A 20,843-nucleotide genomic window follows, 5' to 3' on the forward strand; every position below is an offset into this window, starting at 1 on the left:
GCAACCCCCCTTCTACCATACAATCTCCCCTGCAAATTACAAAATTGACTGGGGAGGTGCTGATAAAAGCTTCAGAAATAGCTTTCATGTTCTGAAGCTTTATCAGCTAGCTGTAAGGAAGAGGTGCGGAAATGGTACAAACCACTCCTTCACTATCTCACTTACCTCAATAGCCCTATTAGAATTACTATAAATTAGTTCCAACTTGATGGTGCATAATAACAACAATGCTAAATTTAGTTGTTTGGAAAAAAAGATTTTAGAAATCGTGAACATTTCTTCCCTAAAATATAGCTAAGTAGCATCTGCAGTGTGTATACAGAAGAAATAATTTTCAAAATGCCAGGTAACATCTCTCTCACTTCCCCCCATGTGTATTTAATGCATTACAATAGTAGAAATTAATGGGACAGTGGCTGAAATCCTATTGCTTACCATGTCACAACTAGAGCAGGCCCAATGAATCAATGGAAGTTATTCTATGAGCTTAGTCTAGTTACAACTTACTAAGCTAAGCAACAGAATTTCAGTTATTAAAGTAGAAACTGAATACATGAGATTTCTTTGACAAAATTCAGTGATAATGAAGCACTTGTTAGGTAGCTAAAGGACTGGTTGTGCAGACCAGGCCAGTTGATTTAGAAGTTCAGTGGGAGTTGCACTCAAGTAAGTGTATATAGCACTTTGGTCTATGAAGTGTTCTATTTATGTGGTTTATCAACAGCACTGCCATTTTGGTAAATCAGAGATGAGGACTACCAGGGATGATGACCAAGAATTATGGGAACTGTATGTATGAAACATATGCAAACAGTCAATAATGCCATTATTTCCATTAACTAGTATTTTTTTATTAGTATTAAGACTAGATGTCCTAGCTGTTTCATAAGTTTCTAAATAATAGTTTGGAATTTTCTAGAGCTTAAAAAGAGATTGTTCTCTAAAATGCACACAATAATCAGAAACAATGAAATGTACTTTTTTTATCAAGACTTTATAGGAAGTCACAGATATACTGTAAATGTTTAGTTGCAGTCATAGCAGGGTTTGCTCACTAGGTGGTGGTAAATACACGTTTCATTCTTTCTGACTACTCGCAGAATCTTTTGCCCACTGCTTTGCCTTTGAAAAGTTTTGTTCCAATAGTTGTTCCAATAGTTGTCCAATAGGTGTCTCTGTATCCTCAATGAAGACTTACAACTAGTATAGTCGTAATTTGGTGAAATGCTGTATATGTTTAAGGTTGTAATCCCATGCAAAGCAAAGCAAAACAAAGCAAAGTGTGTTGCTTGTATGCCACCCCATATGGTTTAAAGCACTGTCTGGGCAGTTTATAAGTTAATTATGCAGGCTACACACATATTTCCTTGGAAGCAAATTCCACTGAAATATGTGGGAATTACTTCTGTGTCAACAAATGAAGGATGTAGGGAGAGAAGGAGGTCATCATTCAGTGGCACAACACTTACTTTGCATTTAACAATGCAAAGATGAATCTTTTCCCAAAACTCTGAAAGTCTGCAAGTCAATGCAGACAATACTAAGCTAAATGGGCCAATGGTCATGGACAACATTCTATGGGTCAGCTGACTGCAAACATGGCAACACTGTTGTGTAACTTAGCTCCATACTCCCTTAGCCATCACAGTATTCTTCTTTAAAATATCATGGCCTCTCAGCCCTCAGTCTGGTTATGCTCATCTTAAGACTCAGCTAACAGTAGCGTTTATCGTGATATGCAACTTTATCTTCTCCACTCTTGCGTTAGCTGAGTCATTTTATGTTTTCATTAAAGCTGTTTAATGCACTCAAACAATTTAATAAACTCAGAAAATAATCATTTTTAGAGCTATGTATGAGTTCCCCAAATTTAATTTGGAGCTCAGTTTGGGACTTTGGAATTTATCCTGATTTGACCCAAAGAGATTTGTAGTCCATCCAATTCAATTTATACCCTGGATCTCAGCTAATTTCTAAATGCATTATGCCAACCTCCAGTTGACTTGCCCAGGGAAAAAACAACATCTTTGTAACTTCATTTTGTGCTGGTTGGTATACATGATATCTGGAGACATGGAAGATTGTGAGCTGGGAAGTAAAGGGCTAAGTTCAAAGGTTTGTGTATTAAACACCTTAGAAACGTTATTTTAAAAGAAAACTAATAGGATGATGTCCCAGACCTAAATCAATTTGCAAAAATACACCTCACTCAAGTCTGGCCATTTGGCTTCAAACAAGACTTCATAAAAGTTGATCCAAATTAGCCAAATTGGGTTTGTGATTCAGACTTGAGCCTTAATAATTGTATTTACTTTATATAGTTTGCACACTCAGGGCATATAGTTGTAATTACTTCATTTAAAAAAAAAACACTGGCACAGGTGTTGCTTAAAGATACCTTTAGAACAGAACTGGGAGGACATGTGGTTCTTCAGATGATGTTGGACTTCTCATTATTCTTAACCAATATAGCCAGTTGTATGGATTCTAGTCCAGCGTAACTGGAGGGCCACAAGTTTTAGAATCGTGCTTTCATACTTAATTAGCCGGCTGGACAGCTCACAGTTAAGTATCTGGCTGTGGAGCCAGAGGTTTAGAGTTCAATTCCACACTGTGTCTCCAGGGAGAAAAGGCAGTCTGTGTAGTCATGGGCAAGCTGCACAGTCCCAGAGAGTCCCCAGAAGGAGGGAATGGGAAACCACTTCTGAGTACTCTCTACCTGGAAAACCCTGAAAAGGGGTTGTCATAAGTCAGAAGTGACTTGATGGTATATGATTGGGACTTACTTTAAAACGATCATTCCATTCCTAACTTTCAACCTCTGATTATTAATATTTAGGACTCATATACACATTCACTCTTATGTTCCAACTCTGCACTTCTAATAGTATTAAATAAAACATCTGTGGTTCTAAGATTATGATTATTATGATTATTGCTGCTATTTTCCAAGAAAACTGAAATTACAAACTGAGTCTTAGAAGTAACATGGTACAAATGCTATTATGCAGGAAGTGTTTCTTTTGTAAAGATGAGGGGGCATAACAATAGGCATCTGCATTCATTTTGGTGGTTTGTTTTTACTCCAAATCCCAGACATTTTGCCTGTTGCAGCAAAACGAATAGCCTTGTGATGCCATAAAGACTAAGGAGTTTGATTTGGCGCACATGTTTGCAGACTGCAGCCCATTTCTTCAGAATCAAGGGCACTTGTCTCTGAAGGAATAGGGTGTGATCTCACAACCTTAGGAAAGATAAATCACTTCAGTTTCTGAGGTGCCACAAGAGTTGTACTGATTTTGTTCTATTCTAAGAAGCCACTCTAGGAAGGAATCTCAACCCAAAGTAATGGATGGTGATAAAAATTGAAGTTGCAGATCTCTCATTGTCACTAAAGCAAAGAATATGGGTAATTCTTTCTTTCTTCCTTTACTCCCCCCACCATGATTCCATGAATGAGAAGATATTAAACCATGTAACATAAACAGAGGGGGAGGAGAAATTTAGGCGGTTCAGTGGCAGCAAAAGAGGCTGCCAGATGTTAGAGAGAAAACATTTTACCCAGGCAATTTGATATCAGTTCTGAAACACCACTGCAAACATGCCGAACAAAACAGCTTATCTAAGATGAACAGCATGGACAACTAATGTGAAAGATATCTAAGATTTGAAGAGAATGTTGAACTATCATGGGTGCCCATATAGAGGATTAACAAAATTTCAGCTCAAACCAGCTGAGGCTTAAGACTTCCCGTGTGACTTTTCCTAAATCTCTTAATCATACTCTGGCTTAATTTTTCATCATTAAGATATGAGTAATACAGCCTTCTATTCTGTCTTTGGCTTCAGGGAAGGGTGTTTTGTTTTGTTTTGCTTTGTTTTAACCAAGATTTGTAACTCCCTTGTACAAATGATCTTGATTACGGACTTGTGAATCTTCCACTGTGTACAAGTGGGATGTAGTTAAATTAACCATTAGAACATGCTAACAGATCTTCTAACATTCCAATAGGATAAGATTTTATGATATTCCACTAGATTTTTGATGTTATTTTACCATTAAGTCCTATTTCACCTTTTTTTTCATAAGTCTAATTATCTTCTTATGGGACAGAAATCAATTAAATATGTGTATACGCAAGGGTGAGTATGTTCATAATAATACTGAATGGTGAGCCACAAATGGCTTCCAGGTTTGTGAGTTGAAGATTCCTAGTTGTTCAGTAAATTCAGTAAATTAAATCGCTCCAGTAATGTATCTACTATACGGGTACAACAAAGCTATTTCCTAAAGTTTATGGAAGGACTCTCCGAGTGGATTTTTATATGCTGACATGATTTCATAAGTTCTCTGCAATGTAAGTTTCTACAGAATGAATCCAATAGATGAGGATTAGTGGGAGATCAATTCACATGTACACAAAAACACTCATTGGTAAACTTGGATCTTTCACCCTACTGACAAGACTGTTGTGGGGGAAAGGGAAGGTGGAAAATAATAGGGGGGAAGGGAGAATGGCTGTGAAGCATACAGTTATTCTCCAATGCCACTTTTCACATGCATTACTTAAAATCTTAATGTAGACCACAGGAAGATCAGAGGTAAACTAACTGGTCTAGCATTAGCACCTGTATGTTGAAGCATATTTGAGCATATCTGTTGTAGGTTTAATACAGATCAGTGGTTCCCAACCTTGGATAACCCAGGTGTTCTTGGATTGCACTGTCCAGAAATCCCAGACAGCACAGAGTTGGGAGCTGTAGCCCAAATACACCTGGGTTATCCAAAGTTGGGAACAACTGAATAGATGATTAAACTGTTCTGCTGCAGTCACAACTGTATACAGTGGCAGGAGGAAGTAAGGATTCTAATTTATAGTAGGCTTTCTTCATGTACAGGCAGACAGCATAGAAGGAGCTATTTCCTGCAGTGTGACCCTCCACCGCCAGGGAGCAAGTGTGAATCAAGCAACCAATGAAGACAATTGGATCCGATAATAGCACTAGACTCAGAAGGTGAAGATCTAGTTCTAAAGGTATGAAAAACAAATTTGTTCTGTGGGTTTTTTTAAAAAAAATATATGAAATTGGAATTCACAGCAGATGCATATTACATACACAGACAGATTCCAAATTATTACCATATTATCTGTTTCCCAAAAGATAGTTTATTCAAACAATTCAAGCATAAAATAAAATGCCTAAGATAAGCAAACATAATCAGTAGAATTCAAATACATACCTTAGGTGTAAACATATGACGAATACCATCCAGTGAACCATTTAAGAGCAGCCCTCTGATTAAAAAGCATATAAGTACCACATAAGGGAAAAGAGAGCTAAAATACATTATCTGAAACACATAGGGAAAAAAGAAGAAGAAACTACATTTTAAAAACAAGTCCACGAGTGTCCCTCCAGTCTGTCTATCTGCCTGGAAACCTAAAATCATCCCACATTCACAAATCTCAGCCATGACTCATCAAATTCTATGTTGGTTTAAGAGAATGGCTAAAGCTAACAGTGGTAAATAACATAGATTCATTGTTCTTCAGAAGTGGATCCTTCAAAATGAGAATTGATTTATTCACTTGAAAACAGCAAGAAAAACACTGAAATCTACTATGCCATCAGGTACACTCCTGAGTGTCTGTCAAGAAAGAAGCAGGTATGAGAGCCCACCAGTGTAATGATCTGGTCATATCTTTTTAAAATGCATTATTTGAGAAGAGTAGGCAAATTGAGTGTCTTTGCTTGTTTTTGAATGTTTTGGAATCTACATCATTTCTACCAGACTGGTGGATAAAACAGAAGTTTCCTGTGTCACATTCTGTTAGCATATCAGTCTCCTATAAACTTAGGGTGCAAATTGTGAAGTATCATTAATATTGTACTAATCTCTCCTCTCCTTTCCCTCCATGTTAGCCACGGTTTCATACCACATTCATGTGCAAATGGGCATGAACAAACCACACAAATGAAATACTGGCTTGAATTGCAAACTATGGTTATGGAAAAAAAATGTTAGCATTTTACAATGGTTAATTCTAGTTCATTTATAAACTGTAACTACCATTGACAAAAGGAAGGAAAGGAAAATTATTTTTGAGGTTAGTAGTAGTTCTGTGTTACAGCTATAGCACTCCAATGCCATTTTCATTGCTGTGGGACCGCATTTGTAGTTTGATGAAGCCCCTAGAATCTCTGCTGTAGTTCAGAGGACTATACTAGAACTTGTACAACACACCCAAATACAAACTCCAATATTTTGTAGGAATCCTTTAAAAGGTGTTGAATGACTACAACTGTACATTGCAGTTGCACCCATAAAAATGTACTGGGTCAGAGGATCTACTGGGTGTGATCCAAAGATTCCCATCCTCCAACAGAAGAAGGCATGCTCTGACAGAAGGGCATGTTCCACCAGAAAAACGAAACTTTAAATCCAACTGTCTTTGTCTACAAGTTGTTGGTCCAACACTCTGCCAGGACTATAAAAAGCTGCAGCCTAACAACTCTGTAGAAAAAGAGGCTTAATGTCACTATAATCATATTTTGAAGGATGACCTTAAAGAGTAACGAAGTACCTTTTGATATTGACCATTGCTTAGGAAAAAAGAAAGAAACTAATTGTGTAACAGAACTGGTTGTATTTTAAATATTCTATTGCCAAAATTGGATTTTGATAACTGTCCCCCCATGGCTTGTTACACAAGCTAGTCATGTAGGAAAAGAAACAAGTTTGTATGAATTATTCTCACCACCACGCTTTCAGCGCATCACACAATTTAAATAAATAAATAAATATGCTGTCCATGGGAGAACTTCAAAAATACTTTTATAGTGCATTTTATTGAATTTCCCAAAAGGTAGAAATACCAAAACAAAAAAAAAAACATCAGACTCTCCACCATCATCCTAGAACTGGGTATCCATTTATCCTCTACCCTAGCCTGGTCCATTACCTTCAAGTTCTGGCTCAGAATTCATCTCCTAACCCCTCCTAATTCAATCTTACAAGACCTATTAAAGGACCCTTTTATTCCCAGGTGGCTTCATTTCATTGAAGCCAAATTATCCTCACTATCTCTTTCTGTCGAAACCTTAGCCGACATGAACCTCCACTCAGCACATCAAACCATTAGGTCCAGTCTTTATGATCTTGAATATGCAACCTTATTCTCCCAAATGAACCCTACCTGTTCCCCTCTCGCTTTTGGCCTATCCCCCTCCCTCGGCCGTCCCTCTAACTACTTTAGCCAACTGTCCAATCCTCAAAAAAGACGAGCTTTTATGCTCGCCAGGCTGAATATTTTCCCATCCGCAGCCCACTTTGGAAGATTCACAAGAACTCCTCGTTTCAATAGACTGTGCCATTTCTGTGCACTTGAACCTGACTCCCTGGACCACATTCTACTCCGGTGCCCAATTCACAATACCCCTCGCAAGTGTCTGCTAGGACCACTTCTCTCTTCCCTCTCCCTCTCTTTCCCTGACCCTTCCCCCATACTACTGAGTGATTTCTCGACTTCTATTACCAATCAAGTAGCCGAATTCCTCCTCATTGTTACAAAGACCTCCCCCCTCCCCATATCCCTACAAATTTTCTCGAACCTAACCTACTATAATCCCTAGCCTGCTCCCCCCTCTACCTGGAACTGGAATGTAACTACGCTGTGCACCCACTTGTATTTTATAATGCCAATAAAGGTTTATAGAGAGAGAATACCAAAAAAACAAGAGAGAGGGAGAGAGAGAGAGAGAGAGAAAGGGAAATGGGTTCACAGAGGGTGGACTAGTTTTATAATTTCTACACTCTGTGACATTTTGGATCTTCTCGTAATTTGTTAATCATTCTTACAATTGTTTCTTCACTTGTTTCTAATAATCATCCGGATAGTCACTGCATTAATAACTGTCCATACCCAAAGTTTTAAGAGTCTCCTTATCTATATAACTTATCCAAACCTGTAAAATTCAAACCGTATGTCAATTATTCCTCTTTTTTCCCATTCTAGCAAAAAGTCCAATAAAGGCTTTCAAGTTATTTTAAACATTGTCAATGCTTTGTACTTTATAAGATCTGACACTTTTGACATTTCAGCCATGTTCAGCACCTTAAGTAGCAATTCTCCTCTTATAGGTGCTTGCTTCACTTTCCAATATTGAGCATATGAAAGTCTTGCCACAGTTGTCATATATCCTGTAAGTGCTGCTTTAGTCTTTTCCACCTGATTATCTACTGTATTCAGAAGAAACAATTCTGGTTTCCATTGCAGATTAACTTTGCAGCAGTTTACAAAGAAAGTGATGCCAGCCCCCTTCTTCCCTTCTTGGTCTATTATTCTTGGAATGACTGAAAGGGTTTATGAGTGGAACTCTATGCATGTTCCATGGCCATTTGAGGTGTGATCCCTTGGGAAATATATTTGGAAATGTTAAGGAGAAGCATTAGGAGCCTGCCCCAACCTGGTGCTCTCCACCCATTTTGGTCTGCATACCACACAAGTACTAGGCAGCATAGCGAGTGGTGAGGGAATCAGAAATCCTGAGGGCAATAAATCTGGGGAGGCTTTCTTAAACCCTGTTTTTTTTTTTTAAGTCTGCGTTGCATCGAGTGCTACTCTTGGATTTTAAGAGGGTGAAATGTGGTTTTAATTTAATGAGCATATTATTATTGTTATTGTTACAGAAATATCCTGCACATTGCCTTGGGAAGGTAGCTGCGCTGCAAAAAGCAGGTAATAATTTATTTAATTAATTATTACCACAGAATAAGCCCCATGAGAATAACAAGGTCCTTCTTCTGAATAAACATGCTTGAGATTGCACTACACAGCCACAAACCTTGGAAATCAATGGCAAAAATCTATTCCCATCAAAATTAAACTTGCGAAATAAGTTCTTAACGAATTGTGCTTATTTCAAGCACCATGTGAAAACAGGGATCTTCCTTTGCCATTGGTTTTATGAGACCACATTCATAGTATGACTCAGTCCTCTTGCCTGAAGGGAAGGAGGCCATATGAGAGTTCTCATGTGAGCAACTATACCCAACTTCAGTTTATGGTTCAGCAACATACCGTCCAGTTGGTTGACATGTCAGGATCACTTTCAGAACAACAACAGAAGCTGGAGCACATTTAATTTCCTCTGAAAAATCTTGTCATGCAATCTGGGACATGTAACTGCCAAAGTCTGTCAACGAAAGTAGAGTATATGCACATTCCATAAAGAATGTGTCCTAACGGCCATTGGTCAAGAAACCAAAAGGTGAGTCCTAGGTTTTAGTTAGGCTAAATGATGAATCTTCACAAGCCATACTAGGCATGCAGAATGGAACATCCTCTTTCCTGGCGTAGGGAAGGGGGACGCTTCGCATGTGAAATTATCTTCAGATCAATTTGATCATTCATTTTAATGTTCTCAATTGTGAATTATGGTTCTGTGAGACGATCTGGGAAATGTACCATTAGTTGAACATTCTTTGCAGAGATGCTGTTGAAGTTTCCACTCACCTTTGCCCTCTGTTTTACATTTTGCTCTGTGTACTTCTGGTTTCCTCTCAGAACCCTAATTTCCATTACTTCTGCCTTCTTTTTTGTATAACTGACACCTCTACCTAATCTAGCCTGTGCCTTATCTGCTCTGTACAGAAGTACCACTGTTATTTTGCTGCTGTGATCCAAAGTTTTTCATGTATTCTTCCCACTAAGAGGTCATCTGCAGTCTTACAACTCAGCATGTGAGCTTGTATCCTGCTCAATGGTAAGAAGCTGTTGTTGTTTTTTTTTTAATTTTCAGCTATAATTTTTAGAATACCACAACCAACAAGGGATTCTTTCCAGTTCTTTTGATACTTGGCCCAGCATGTTGATAGTTTTTATGGACCCAGTTCTGATTCGAAAGAAAGAAAGAAAGAAAGAAAGAAAGAAAGAAAGAAAGAAAGAAAGAAAGAAAGAAAGAAAGAAAGAAAGAAAGAAAGAAAGAAAGAAAGAAAGAAAGAAAGAAAGAAAGAAAGAAAGAAAGAAAGAAAAAGAAATAATATTCAAAGAGCCACTTGGTAATTTAATTCTTTGTTGTATTTTCTTTTTTTTAACTATGTGTTGAAATATAATAAGCATTATCTATGACAAATTAAAACAAAAAGGGTTCTCATGCCACAACACTCCCAGTTTCTTTCTTTTCACCAAGGATGGTTTCTGTCTATTTAATATACTACAGTTCTGAACAAACAATGTACCGATGTTTCTACACTCTATCTTAGAAAAAAGGCGCAGTGAGTCATGGCTTCCAGCTTGCCCATACAGGCTGATATTATGGGAGGACAGGCAAAGGGATAAGAATTCAGGTTGGAAGTGTAAAAAAAGGTCTAGGTGGGGAGAAAAAAGGAGGGATACTCACTTTTCCTGAAGACTGGATGCCCTTAATCATTGCTAGGCAAACCACGACCCAAGCAGCCAGTAGGCAGACTGTCATTTTCCAATTCAAGCCTCCACTCTTTGAAATAGAGCTAGAAATATTGAGTGCCTCTCTGTACCAGTAGTAGGTCGTGGCAGAGCTTTTTTCACATTCTGGCTCCACAACTGAATGAAAAATGGAGACAAAGCAATAAAAATATTCATTGGAAACTCAACAGAAATCTATATATGAACCAAAGTTGGGCCACATGCAGCCCCCCCTAGGTTTTTTGTGGTGCGTACGTGGCAGCTTCACCTTGGGAGACTTTGATATATACCTTAGGATCCCTGATATATCAGGGGTCTCCTACCAACTCTCCTCACACTGAAGAAGCTAAATCCAGTTGCCATGGCTCAACGTCCAGATTTAAATCCAGTTGTATCAAGCTTATCAAGATAAATTTAAGCTTAGGCATGTTTTAAATTCAGCTTCATCAAGACACATTTAAACCTTGAATTTCTTGAAGGCAAGATATCCAAAAGACCACCTCCTCCCCCATGAGCTTGCACAGAAGACCTGTTACATGTCCCAGCACATTCTCTGTAGCAGCTCCTTGATTATGGAAGTGCCTCCCAAGGGAAGCCAAGTTTGCTCCATCCCTGTTCAGCTCCTGGCAAGCAGTCAAATGTATAGAATCTGTTTTTAACTTGTTTTTCAAATAATGTTTTTAATTTTGTTTTTAAACTGCCAACTGTACAACAGTTTGGGATGATCATAGGCAGAAAAGCAATAAATGTTTTTGAAAAATAGCATTTCTGATACAGTGAATAGACAAGAAATGCATTGTGCTTTTTTAAAATTATGAATAATAGTCACCCTTGTCAACATCATCATATACCTGGTGTTTTACAAAGAATGAGCAGAAATCCTTATCCCATGAAACTTAAAAGTATAGAAACAGACACAAGTAGAGCAACAGAGGACAAGTTAAGGAGAGGAGGGGATATGTGTCACCATAATACTCTTCCAATTTTACCTCTACACAGAAACTGTCTCCGTGCAGTTAGGGTACACGTGTTGGTTTAGTTAGGAAGTGCTAAATGTGCTACAATAAAACTTCAGTGAACACTCTTCTTGACCACTTGACCACTGGGGTGGCAGAATTGCACTACCTGGACATTTCTGTGCCTCTTGGTTCATCTACAGTGGGGTCTTGACTTGAGAACTTAATCCGTATTGGAAGGCGGTTCTCAAGTCAAAAAGTTCTCAGGTCAAATCTGCATTTCCCATAGGAATGCATTGAAAACCATTTGATCCGTATCTGCTCTTTTCCGTCCATAGAAACTAATGGGAAGCTGCTATTCTGCCTTCAACCACTAGAGGGGGATATTTTGTTTCTTTTTTTCTTAGGTCAAGAAAGGTTCAGGGAAGGCAGGGAAAATACAGTCCAGGCAGTTCAGTACCAGGCAGTCTGAAGACTGTCTCCCAATCCACTCTCTAAACGCTGGGAGGAGTGAGGAAGCAGACAGGCACCCTTTTCACTGGCCAACAGTTAACTGAAAAATCAAATTTTGCACTTTCCCTGCCTCCCACATGGTTTTTTTTCAGTTCTTAACTCAAATCTAAGTATGTAAGTCAAGTCAATATTTTCCTATGAGAGTGGTTCTTAAGTCAAAATGTTCTTAACTCAAGCCGTTCTTAAGTCAAGACCCCACTGTAGACCCTTCTAATGCTCCCCATTAAAAAAAATATTCAGTGCAAAACTATCATTGTCCTCTCTTGGAAGCAGTTTTGCATTAAAACAGTGCACCTAACAAACAGGAAAGCTATATTTTGTAGGAGTATCACATCTAATGGTAGTGGATATTGTATTAAGCAAGGATTCAACGGGTTCATAGCCATGACCTCAGCCATTAAAACTCATCAAGTTGCGGTAGTGGTCAACTATTCTTAGAACATTTCGCATACCTCCAAAAGCTTCATTAGAGTTACCATAAGATGGAAGTCACAGCTGTTGATAATAAATGTAATCTGTAACATATAACTTTACCCTTTGGACTCATTTTTAATTTAAAAATAATTCCATTCATCTGTTTTCACCTCAAGTTTCTTATTCTTGGGAGAATTTCAATCCCAACTTTATAATTCCTATGATGCTCCTGCATGGACTTACATTTGCAGCTATTTAGAGACTTTCAACAGATGGACGCAAATTCTATTGGAGTGTAGGTTTTTTAAAAATTGTGTGAAACATGTATTTTGATGCAGCAGATGACTAGAGAGAAAGGAGTGGTGCTTGTTGAGGTCATTTGTAAGGATGTTCAGATCTCTAAAGTTCTAAATCACTGAGGCGTTCAGTCTATATTCCACACATATAAAATTCTCATTTCAAGCACAATTTCCCCTGCCTGTATTTCTGGGTCAGACCTATAATATCACTGCTTCAGTTTATGTTCAAAATAGTAGCTTATAGCTTTCCCCCACATACAGTTAATTCCAAACACCAGTTCAGAGCTGTGTGAAAACAGACCACCATGTAAGCTACAAGAAAGCCAAACCTAATATTAATTCCACTAAAAAGAATTGAGCTCTACTTATTATTTAATTTTTCTTTCACAGCATTATCCTGACAAATTCTCAGAAGAATCCACTGGGGAAGTTCGTTTGTGTGTGTGTGTTTTTTTTTTTGTTTTAAATAAAGCTTAGTACAATAACTTGTAAAATGCACTGTAAGCATTTTTGCCAAGCTTAACAACCAGAAGTGTTTCATATCTGTTGCTATTATTTTAAAAGTCTGTGCAAGAAGAATTGAACAAGAGGAATTGACATAAGAAGGAAACTGACAAAAGTGTCTAGACGTACACACACAAACATGAAAATAGTTTAAAAGCAGTGTGTACTAGTTCTTTTGTTTTTTTAGCAATGCTGTGATTGTCTCTCCTCTTTTCCAATTAGAATATTTTTATACTAGATATTAAGAGATTTAGATAACAACAGTAGTATTGTAACTGTAATAAGAGACAGTAATTTAATAATGCTAAAAGTGTGTCCTATGCAGAACTACTGAGACAAAGTGTTCAGTGAGGTTTATAGTGAGGAAAAATATAGGATTCTAATCTAAAATTTTCCATTTATTATGGTTATATTAAAAGTAACTCATAATTACCATTCTTATTCTTATTTTTATTATTGCACAAAATCCAAGAAATCATTTAAAAATTCAGCCAACCCCAATTACCCTGTTTCCCTGAAAATAAGACCTAACCTGAAAATAAGCCCTAGTATGACTTTTCAGGATGCTCGTAATATAAGCCCTACTCCCAAAATAAGACCTAGTCAAGTGAAATCCCCCCCTTCACCATTGTGCAGCAACCAGAAGAAGATGACATGACTGTATTTGAATAAATGTAGATTGTTGTACATGGAAAAAATAAATAAATTAAACCTCCCCTGAAAATAAGCCCTACTGCATTTTTGGACCAAAAATTAATATAAGACCCTGTCTTGTTTTCAGGGAAATACAGTACCTAGTTGCTCACTCAATATCTCCCTTTGCGTGTTATTATTTTTTTAAATTCCCAGATGAAATTGTTAAAGGGATGAAAAAAGAAGCACAAAGTTATTCTGAACATACATGTACGAGAAGAGTTTTTCACCAATGGGCATTGATCCCATGGCAAGGGGTGCTGAAAGGACTGAGAAAAGTAAAACAGACTCCATCCTATGATGACATTGTAGTAGAGGGCCACAAAAAAGCACACCTGTGGGAAAAACAAAGTATTTTCAAATGATATTTTCTTAATAAACGTATAGACAAAACACTTTTAAAAAGTCATCTCATTCTGTGGTTTGATTTTACCAGCAAATACTAGCTTATGACACAACACACTAAAGTTCTACAGCTTCATTCAGGCCGGCATCTCTGTGAATATCATGGTAATAGCTGAAGAAGATCCTTGCTATCTGCTCTATGGCAAGCCCAGTCCTCTGCCTCATTCTATGACCCACACACCAGACACAGAAGATTATACTTCATATGGATGATTCTTTAAAAAATCTTTCTAGGGATATTTGATGGCAGGCAAGAGAAAGTTTTTGCACTGCCTTCTAAGGGCCATTACAGAGTGCTAGTTAGTGTTGAACTTGGACTTAAAAGATCCAGATTCTAGTCCTCACTGAGGATATATGGCTTAGGTATTCTACAAAACCGATCCTACAGCAAAGTTGTTCTTTTAAATGGAAAGAAAACAGGACTCTTCCTGACTAGATGTTAAGGTTAGAGAAATGTGTGGTTAGGGAAATGAGTTAACACAGCAACTTACTATACAGCTTGCAAATCCAATTCCACCAAGCTTAGGACTGATGTAATTCCATACTCCAATACTTCCACGACGGATTCTCTGACCCACTGAAAGCTCCAGGAAAAAAAGTGGAATTCCTATGACCAGCAACAAAATTAAATATGGCACAAGATAGGCACCTGTCAAACCAAGAAGTTGTTGAATAACCATCAGAATACAGGGTAATACCAGTTTGCAAGCATATCAGCTGTGATGGAGCATCAGCAGAATTGCCAAGTTAAGTTGCAAGAACAAGTCCATGGGACAAACCCCCTCAATACCATAGCCTTACAGATTAAGACCTGCTTAAGATTCTATGTAGCACAGACAGAACTTAGAAACTTTATTTTTTGGGATTCCAGCTCTCATGTGGATCATTCTATGGAAGAGGAAGATGTTGCCTGACCCATAAACTGGATTTCTATAAGCAGACACCCTAATTTCTATAAGCACAGACAAAAACAAATATAATACTGGCTCATTCAGCTTGTGATCTACGACAATTCTAAGAACCTTCTTGCTCGTAGTATTGCTGAGCCAGGTATCTCCCAACTTGTAACTGCATTTGGTTTCTTTTTCCGAGGTGCAGTACTTCGCACTTATCCCTGCTGAATTTAATTTCATTGTTTTCAGCTGAGTGCTCCAGCCTATCAAGATCATTTTGAATTTTGTTTCCGTCTTCAAGGGTATTAGCTATTCCACCTAGTTTTGTGTCATCCACAAATCTGACAAGCATTCCCTACACTCCCTCATCCAAGTCATGAATAAAAATACTGAAAAGGACTGAACCTCGGGGTACACTACCTGTTACCTCCTCCCAGTTGGAGAAGGAGCCATTAATCATCACTCTCTTAGTATGATTCTCTAACCAATTGTGTATCTACCTAACACTTGATCTATCTAGCCCACACCTAGTTAGCTTGCTAATCAGGATATCATGGGGTACTTTGTCAAAAGCTTTGTTAAAGTCAAGATATACTATGTTCACAGCATTCCCTCTGACTATTAGGGAGGTTAGCCAATAAAAAGGAGATCAGATTAGTCTGGCAGGATTTGTTCTTGGCAAATCTATGTTGGATTCTAGTTATTACTGCATTATTTTCTAGGTGCTTGCATAGTGACCATTTTATAATTTGTTCCAGAATTTTCCCTGGGATTGACATCAGGCTGACTCACCTGTAGTTCCTAGGTTCCTCTTTTCTGCCCTTTTTGAAGATAGGGACATTAGCCCTCCTCCAATCATCTGGAACCTCACCCGTTTCCCATGATTTCAACAAAATAATGGACAGTGGTTCTGAGAGTTATTCAGCCAATTCCTTCAACACTCTCAGATGCAGTTCATCTGGCTTTGGAGATTTCAACACGTTCAAGGTGGTAAGGTATTCTTTGACTATTTATCTATATCTCCAGTTGCAATCTTGTCCCTTCCATTTGCACTTCACATTTGTCTGGAGGTTCAGTCTATAAAAGACTGAGCTAAGATAGGAATTGAGCCTTTTCTTTGTCATCAGTTATCACTTTTCCATTTCCATTCAGTATCTGTGCCACTGTCTCTTTTCTTTTTCTTTTCCTTTGCACCTACCTGAAGATTTTTTTAAATTGCTTTTGGTATCCCTAGGTAATCTCAGCTCATTCTCAGCTTTTGCTCTCCTAATGCCATCCCTGGATTTCCTTGCTACTTGTCTGTGATCCGACCTTCTTTCCATCTCCTATACATGTCTTTTTGTTTGTTTGTTTTCATGTTCTCCCTGAGCTTTTTGTCCACCCAAAGGTTCAACACTCATGTCTTATTAACACCCACACAGTTCTGAAATATTGTGAAATTGAACTACAAATGCACACATTTAATTGCACAGGGTTTTCTGTGCAGTTTCTTCATCCAAATCATGCCCTAGTAAAGTCAGCTGCCTAAGCAAAGTAAGGCTTTTCTGAGGCCTTCCCCTGATTCTTCCAGCCACATGTGAGCACAACCATCCATTTTTGTTTCGAAATTGAAGTGGTGAAATGTCATATTCAAAGAAATACAGCTGTGGTGTCGCTGATCTTTTGGTAGCAACCAAGACTTTCCTTTCTTTTCAGTGGTTGTTTTGGTTGTATGTACCTGCAAAACATGCATGGCTCCAAGTATGTTCCATAAGATTCGGAACCATCCACAGCAGATTTGGGGAGGGCATGCAGAAAGAGAAGGAGGGATGTCCCAGATGGAAATCTGCTTGCACAATACTAGATTTGTCCCACTGCCTTTTAAATGGGACTCCTCTGTTGTTCAAATTGATCTTTGTTCTTTTTGTAAAGTTTTAAACTAATAAATTTGGGACATATGGCGTTATTTCTCATATGATGTGTGCTGAAGTATATATATTGTTTTTGTTTCTCATTTTGTTTCTCATGCCTCTCAGGTATATAGCAGATGTCTGCTATATACCCGAGAGGCATGATAGGTATGTATGTATTCCCTTCCTGTATTATATTATTTTTATTTTGTGTTGCTATAACTGAACAACAGAGACCATCTTATGTAGGCAAAAGAAAGGAAGACATGTAGAGCCTTACCACCACCATTTTTTTGACAGAGATACGGAAATCGCCACACATTCCCCAAGCCCACAGAAAATCCAACTTGTGCCAGGATATACTGAAGTTTGCTGTTCCAGGCTGGTCTCTCATCTTCCATATCTGATCCCTCTTCCACATCTACATCTTTGTCATCTGAGTCATTAACAGAGAGCTCACTTTTCTTGAAAGCATCTTCAACGGAATCTTCATTGGACAGAAGGTCTTTAACAGACTCGATGACGTCATCATCTATTTCTCTTTTTACGACCTTGCTGTTTTTAGGCATTTGTAATAAGGAAATGATAAAGTCAGATCAAGTTCACTTCAGAGAGGCTACCCTCAGCCTCAGTCTGTATCTGGGTTTGGCTCAGTCTAATAATATTTGAAGAAAATGTCAACAGTGCCTCTTTTTCTGCAAGGTGATCAAGATGACTCAGACTGTGTGCTGTTTGTAACTGTTCGCTGTTAACATGAATGCCTGCAAACAAATGAATGATTATAGAACAGTAGTAAAGATTACCCAAAAGATTTAGCTATTTAGTCTATGACAAAAAAGTGGTTCTTTTTTCCAATGCTTCTTGTTTCCAAGTAACACACCAGACTGCACTGTCAAGATGTAGAGTTTTGAAGATATAGAGTATATTAAAATAATTAAGGACAGTGTAGAAAAAGCAGTCTTAAAAATTTACATTGTATTTTTAAAGTGAGGTTTCAACAGCAGTTAACTAAAACAACCAGCCAGCCCCAGACAAGTCTGAAAGCCAAGTGACTGTGAAATACAATGGTACCTCGACTTTGGAACGACATTTGTACGTTGAAATGTTCGTAAGTTGAAATGCACGGGAATGGAATTAATCTGTTCCAGCGTTTCAAAAGGCAAAAAGGCAGGGAGAATGGGCGGGAAATTCAAATTTCCAGCCCTTTCTCTCTGTCTTTTTGCCTTCGGAGCTCTGAAAGGGCTTTCTGCCTGACATCGGAGTAAGCCCTTTGAGAGCACCGAAGGCGCCGATTGCGGTGGCAGGGACCCCCAGGGAGGTCTCCCATGGTGGTGGGCAAGCCCTGGGAGACCTCCCCGAGGGTCCCCACCGCCGCGATCGGCACCTTCAAAGGTCTCAAAGGGCTGTCCCCCTGACATTGGAGAAAGCCCTTTGAGACCTCTGAAGCCAAAAAGGCAGGGAGAAAGGGTGGGAAATTCAAATTTCCAGCCCTTTCTCCCAGCCTTTTTGCAGGGAGCCATTTACAAATGCCTCTGTTGGAAAAAATGGCATTGACTTGTGAACGAACCCTCAACCTCGTTCGTAGGTCGAGCTCCATTCGCAAGTCGATGCCAATTTTTGCCAACGGAGCAGTTTATAAAGTTCATATCAGGGACGTTCATAAGTCGAGGGTTGACTGTAAATAACATTGCCTTGTAAAAGAACTTATTTCACGAGTGAAAGTTCAGCATGGAAGTAAACAAAGGAGAGAACTGAAATAATATTGAAATAACTGGTTTGTAATATGTAAAACCTCTTTGTGCAAAACAGGGTTATTATTCCTGTAAAAAAGCCCAATGAACATTATTTGGGATTTTTCACTATTGTTTTATTTCAAAATAACAGAAAGCTCTTCAAGTCAAAGATATGCCTTGTGGGTTTGGAATAGGAAGAAACAATCCCATCGGTAGGCCCCATGGCAAGCCTATGAAAAATCCAGATCAACCATCCTCTCTGTAATGAGGGAAACAGAAGGAAGCAAGTCCACCTGTCACTTAGAGCAGTGGTCCCCAACCTTTTCTGAGCTGTGGGGGGGGCAGGCTCCATGCACGGGAAGCAGGGAACCCCCCGCTCATGGGTGGGCGTGGCACACTCACAGATGTGCATGGTGCACTCATGTGCATGTGGAGGGGCCGGCTGTGCATGCGAGTGTGCAGGGGGGTAAATGATGGGGCGGGTTAGGAGATGTGTCTCTGCAGCCTGGTCCTGCGAAGGCCACAGGCCGGCAGCAGGCTGTGGACTGGGGGTTGGGGACCCCTGATTTAGAGGGAAGCAAAGTACCCCATGAGTGCCTATCCTCCAAACTTTCAGTGTACACCATCACAGTAACAAGAGAAGGCAGCCACTATGCTTCCTGAACTGAGGAACGTCCTTTCTGCACAGCCCTAGCTCCTTTTCTTGGGTGCTGACTCCCAGGGAAGGTCCTTGGAACCAAGATATGATGGGCAAGGCAATTGCTGAGCTCCTTTGTGTCCAGATAGCACATGATTCTTTCCATCATGCCTTGGTTCAAACCACCTCCTCTTGGAACCAGGATTCAACACAAATAACCCCTTAATTCAGGAAGTGCAATAGTTGCTTCCTCTTCTTTCTCTTTCAGTGTGCACTGGAGGCCTCCCTCCCCACCCTCAACATTCAGAGAGCTGAACAGGGCTGGGAGGCCCAGCAATCGAGGGAGGGCTTTGCTTCCCATTGCAGATGATGAGTTAGTTTGGGCTGTGCAGCTACCCCTGCCTTTAGCTCACTTGAAGACAAGTTGAGGACAAGGCAGCTGCTGTACTTTCTAAATTTGGCACTCTGGGGCATAGCCTCAGTTGCTCTGCCCTAGTTATGACCCTTTGCAGAAGTCTCTTCTACCAGTATAACTGGATTTATACTGTGACAACCTTCTTATGCTGGCTGAACTCAAGTCTGCTGGCCTAACTACAGCCAGCAGAAGATCCAAACAAAAGGATGAGAAGGAAGATAGCTGACCTACACCAGATCCAAAGCCCTCTCCATTCAGACTCAGCTACTAGTGCAGCTAAAATTTAGGCTGGGGTCCACTGTACAGCGGTGCCTTGACTTATGACCATAATCCGTTCCAGAAGATGGATGTAACTCGAAATGGTCGTAAGTCAAAGCATGCATTCCCATAGAAATGCATGGGAACATGATTAATCCTTTCCAACCAACCCCCCCCCCAAAAAAAAATTAAACACTGCAAGCCCCATAGGAACGTGCCAGGGCTGGAAAACAAAACAAAACAAAACCCAAAAATAAACAGAGACACCCCCCCCACGCTGGGACTGCAAAAAAAATCATCAAAAAACAAAACCCACCAAGAACAGTTTCAAAAAGTAAAAAAGCAGCATCTTACCTTACCAAGCAGCCCCAGGCCTCCTCTGATGGCATCTGTGGGCCGATGCCACCGCTGCTGCTGGTGCCTGACTGCCTTCAGCTCTGGCACCAGCAGCTGCTCACCGGGGCGGCCGTGTAAGGCATTTGTAATACGGGCCGACATGGCAAAGGAGGTGAGGGGCGAGCATGCAGAGCGGCAGCGTCAGGGCGCACTTGGCAACACACTGAGAGAGGGGCTGCCTCGAGTTGCAAGCCAGGGCAATCCAGCAGCAGGAGGAGGAGGAGGAGCCACCACTGCTTCTTGAGGAGCAAGAAGGAATGTGGTCCACAGGGGAGTGAAAGGAAGTTGCTAGCACCGCCAGGCACCCCCAGTGGCACCTGTTTTTCTGACTCCTTCATCAGCAGCCTTTGTGTGCCGATTCCATCCCCAGCACCCAAGGAAGGCGGGGGG

General features: G+C 39.6%; 1 protein-coding gene across 3 annotated transcripts in view; it reads right to left on the bottom strand.

Moving 5' to 3' along the window:
• The window catches only part of SLC6A15 (solute carrier family 6 member 15), a 44,948-nt gene that overhangs the window by 8,245 nt on the left and 15,860 nt on the right, over positions 1–20,843 (bottom strand). For all 3 annotated transcript variants that reach the window (XM_020777777.3, XM_020777782.3, XM_078376976.1), the window contains 5 exons: positions 17,295–17,775; positions 14,724–14,881; positions 14,036–14,162; positions 10,405–10,586; positions 5,243–5,353 (listed from right to left, as the gene is read on the bottom strand). In XM_020777777.3, the coding sequence (XP_020633436.3) occupies positions 5,243–5,353; positions 10,405–10,586; positions 14,036–14,162; positions 14,724–14,881; positions 17,295–17,583 (867 nt within the window). In that variant the 5' untranslated portion in view covers positions 17,584–17,775. The remainder of the gene's footprint in view (positions 1–5,242; positions 5,354–10,404; positions 10,587–14,035; positions 14,163–14,723; positions 14,882–17,294; positions 17,776–20,843) is intronic.

The sequence above is a fragment of the Pogona vitticeps genome, chromosome 5 (genome assembly GCF_051106095.1).
Source record: "Pogona vitticeps strain Pit_001003342236 chromosome 5, PviZW2.1, whole genome shotgun sequence".
Taxonomy (NCBI): domain Eukaryota; kingdom Metazoa; phylum Chordata; class Lepidosauria; order Squamata; family Agamidae; genus Pogona; species Pogona vitticeps.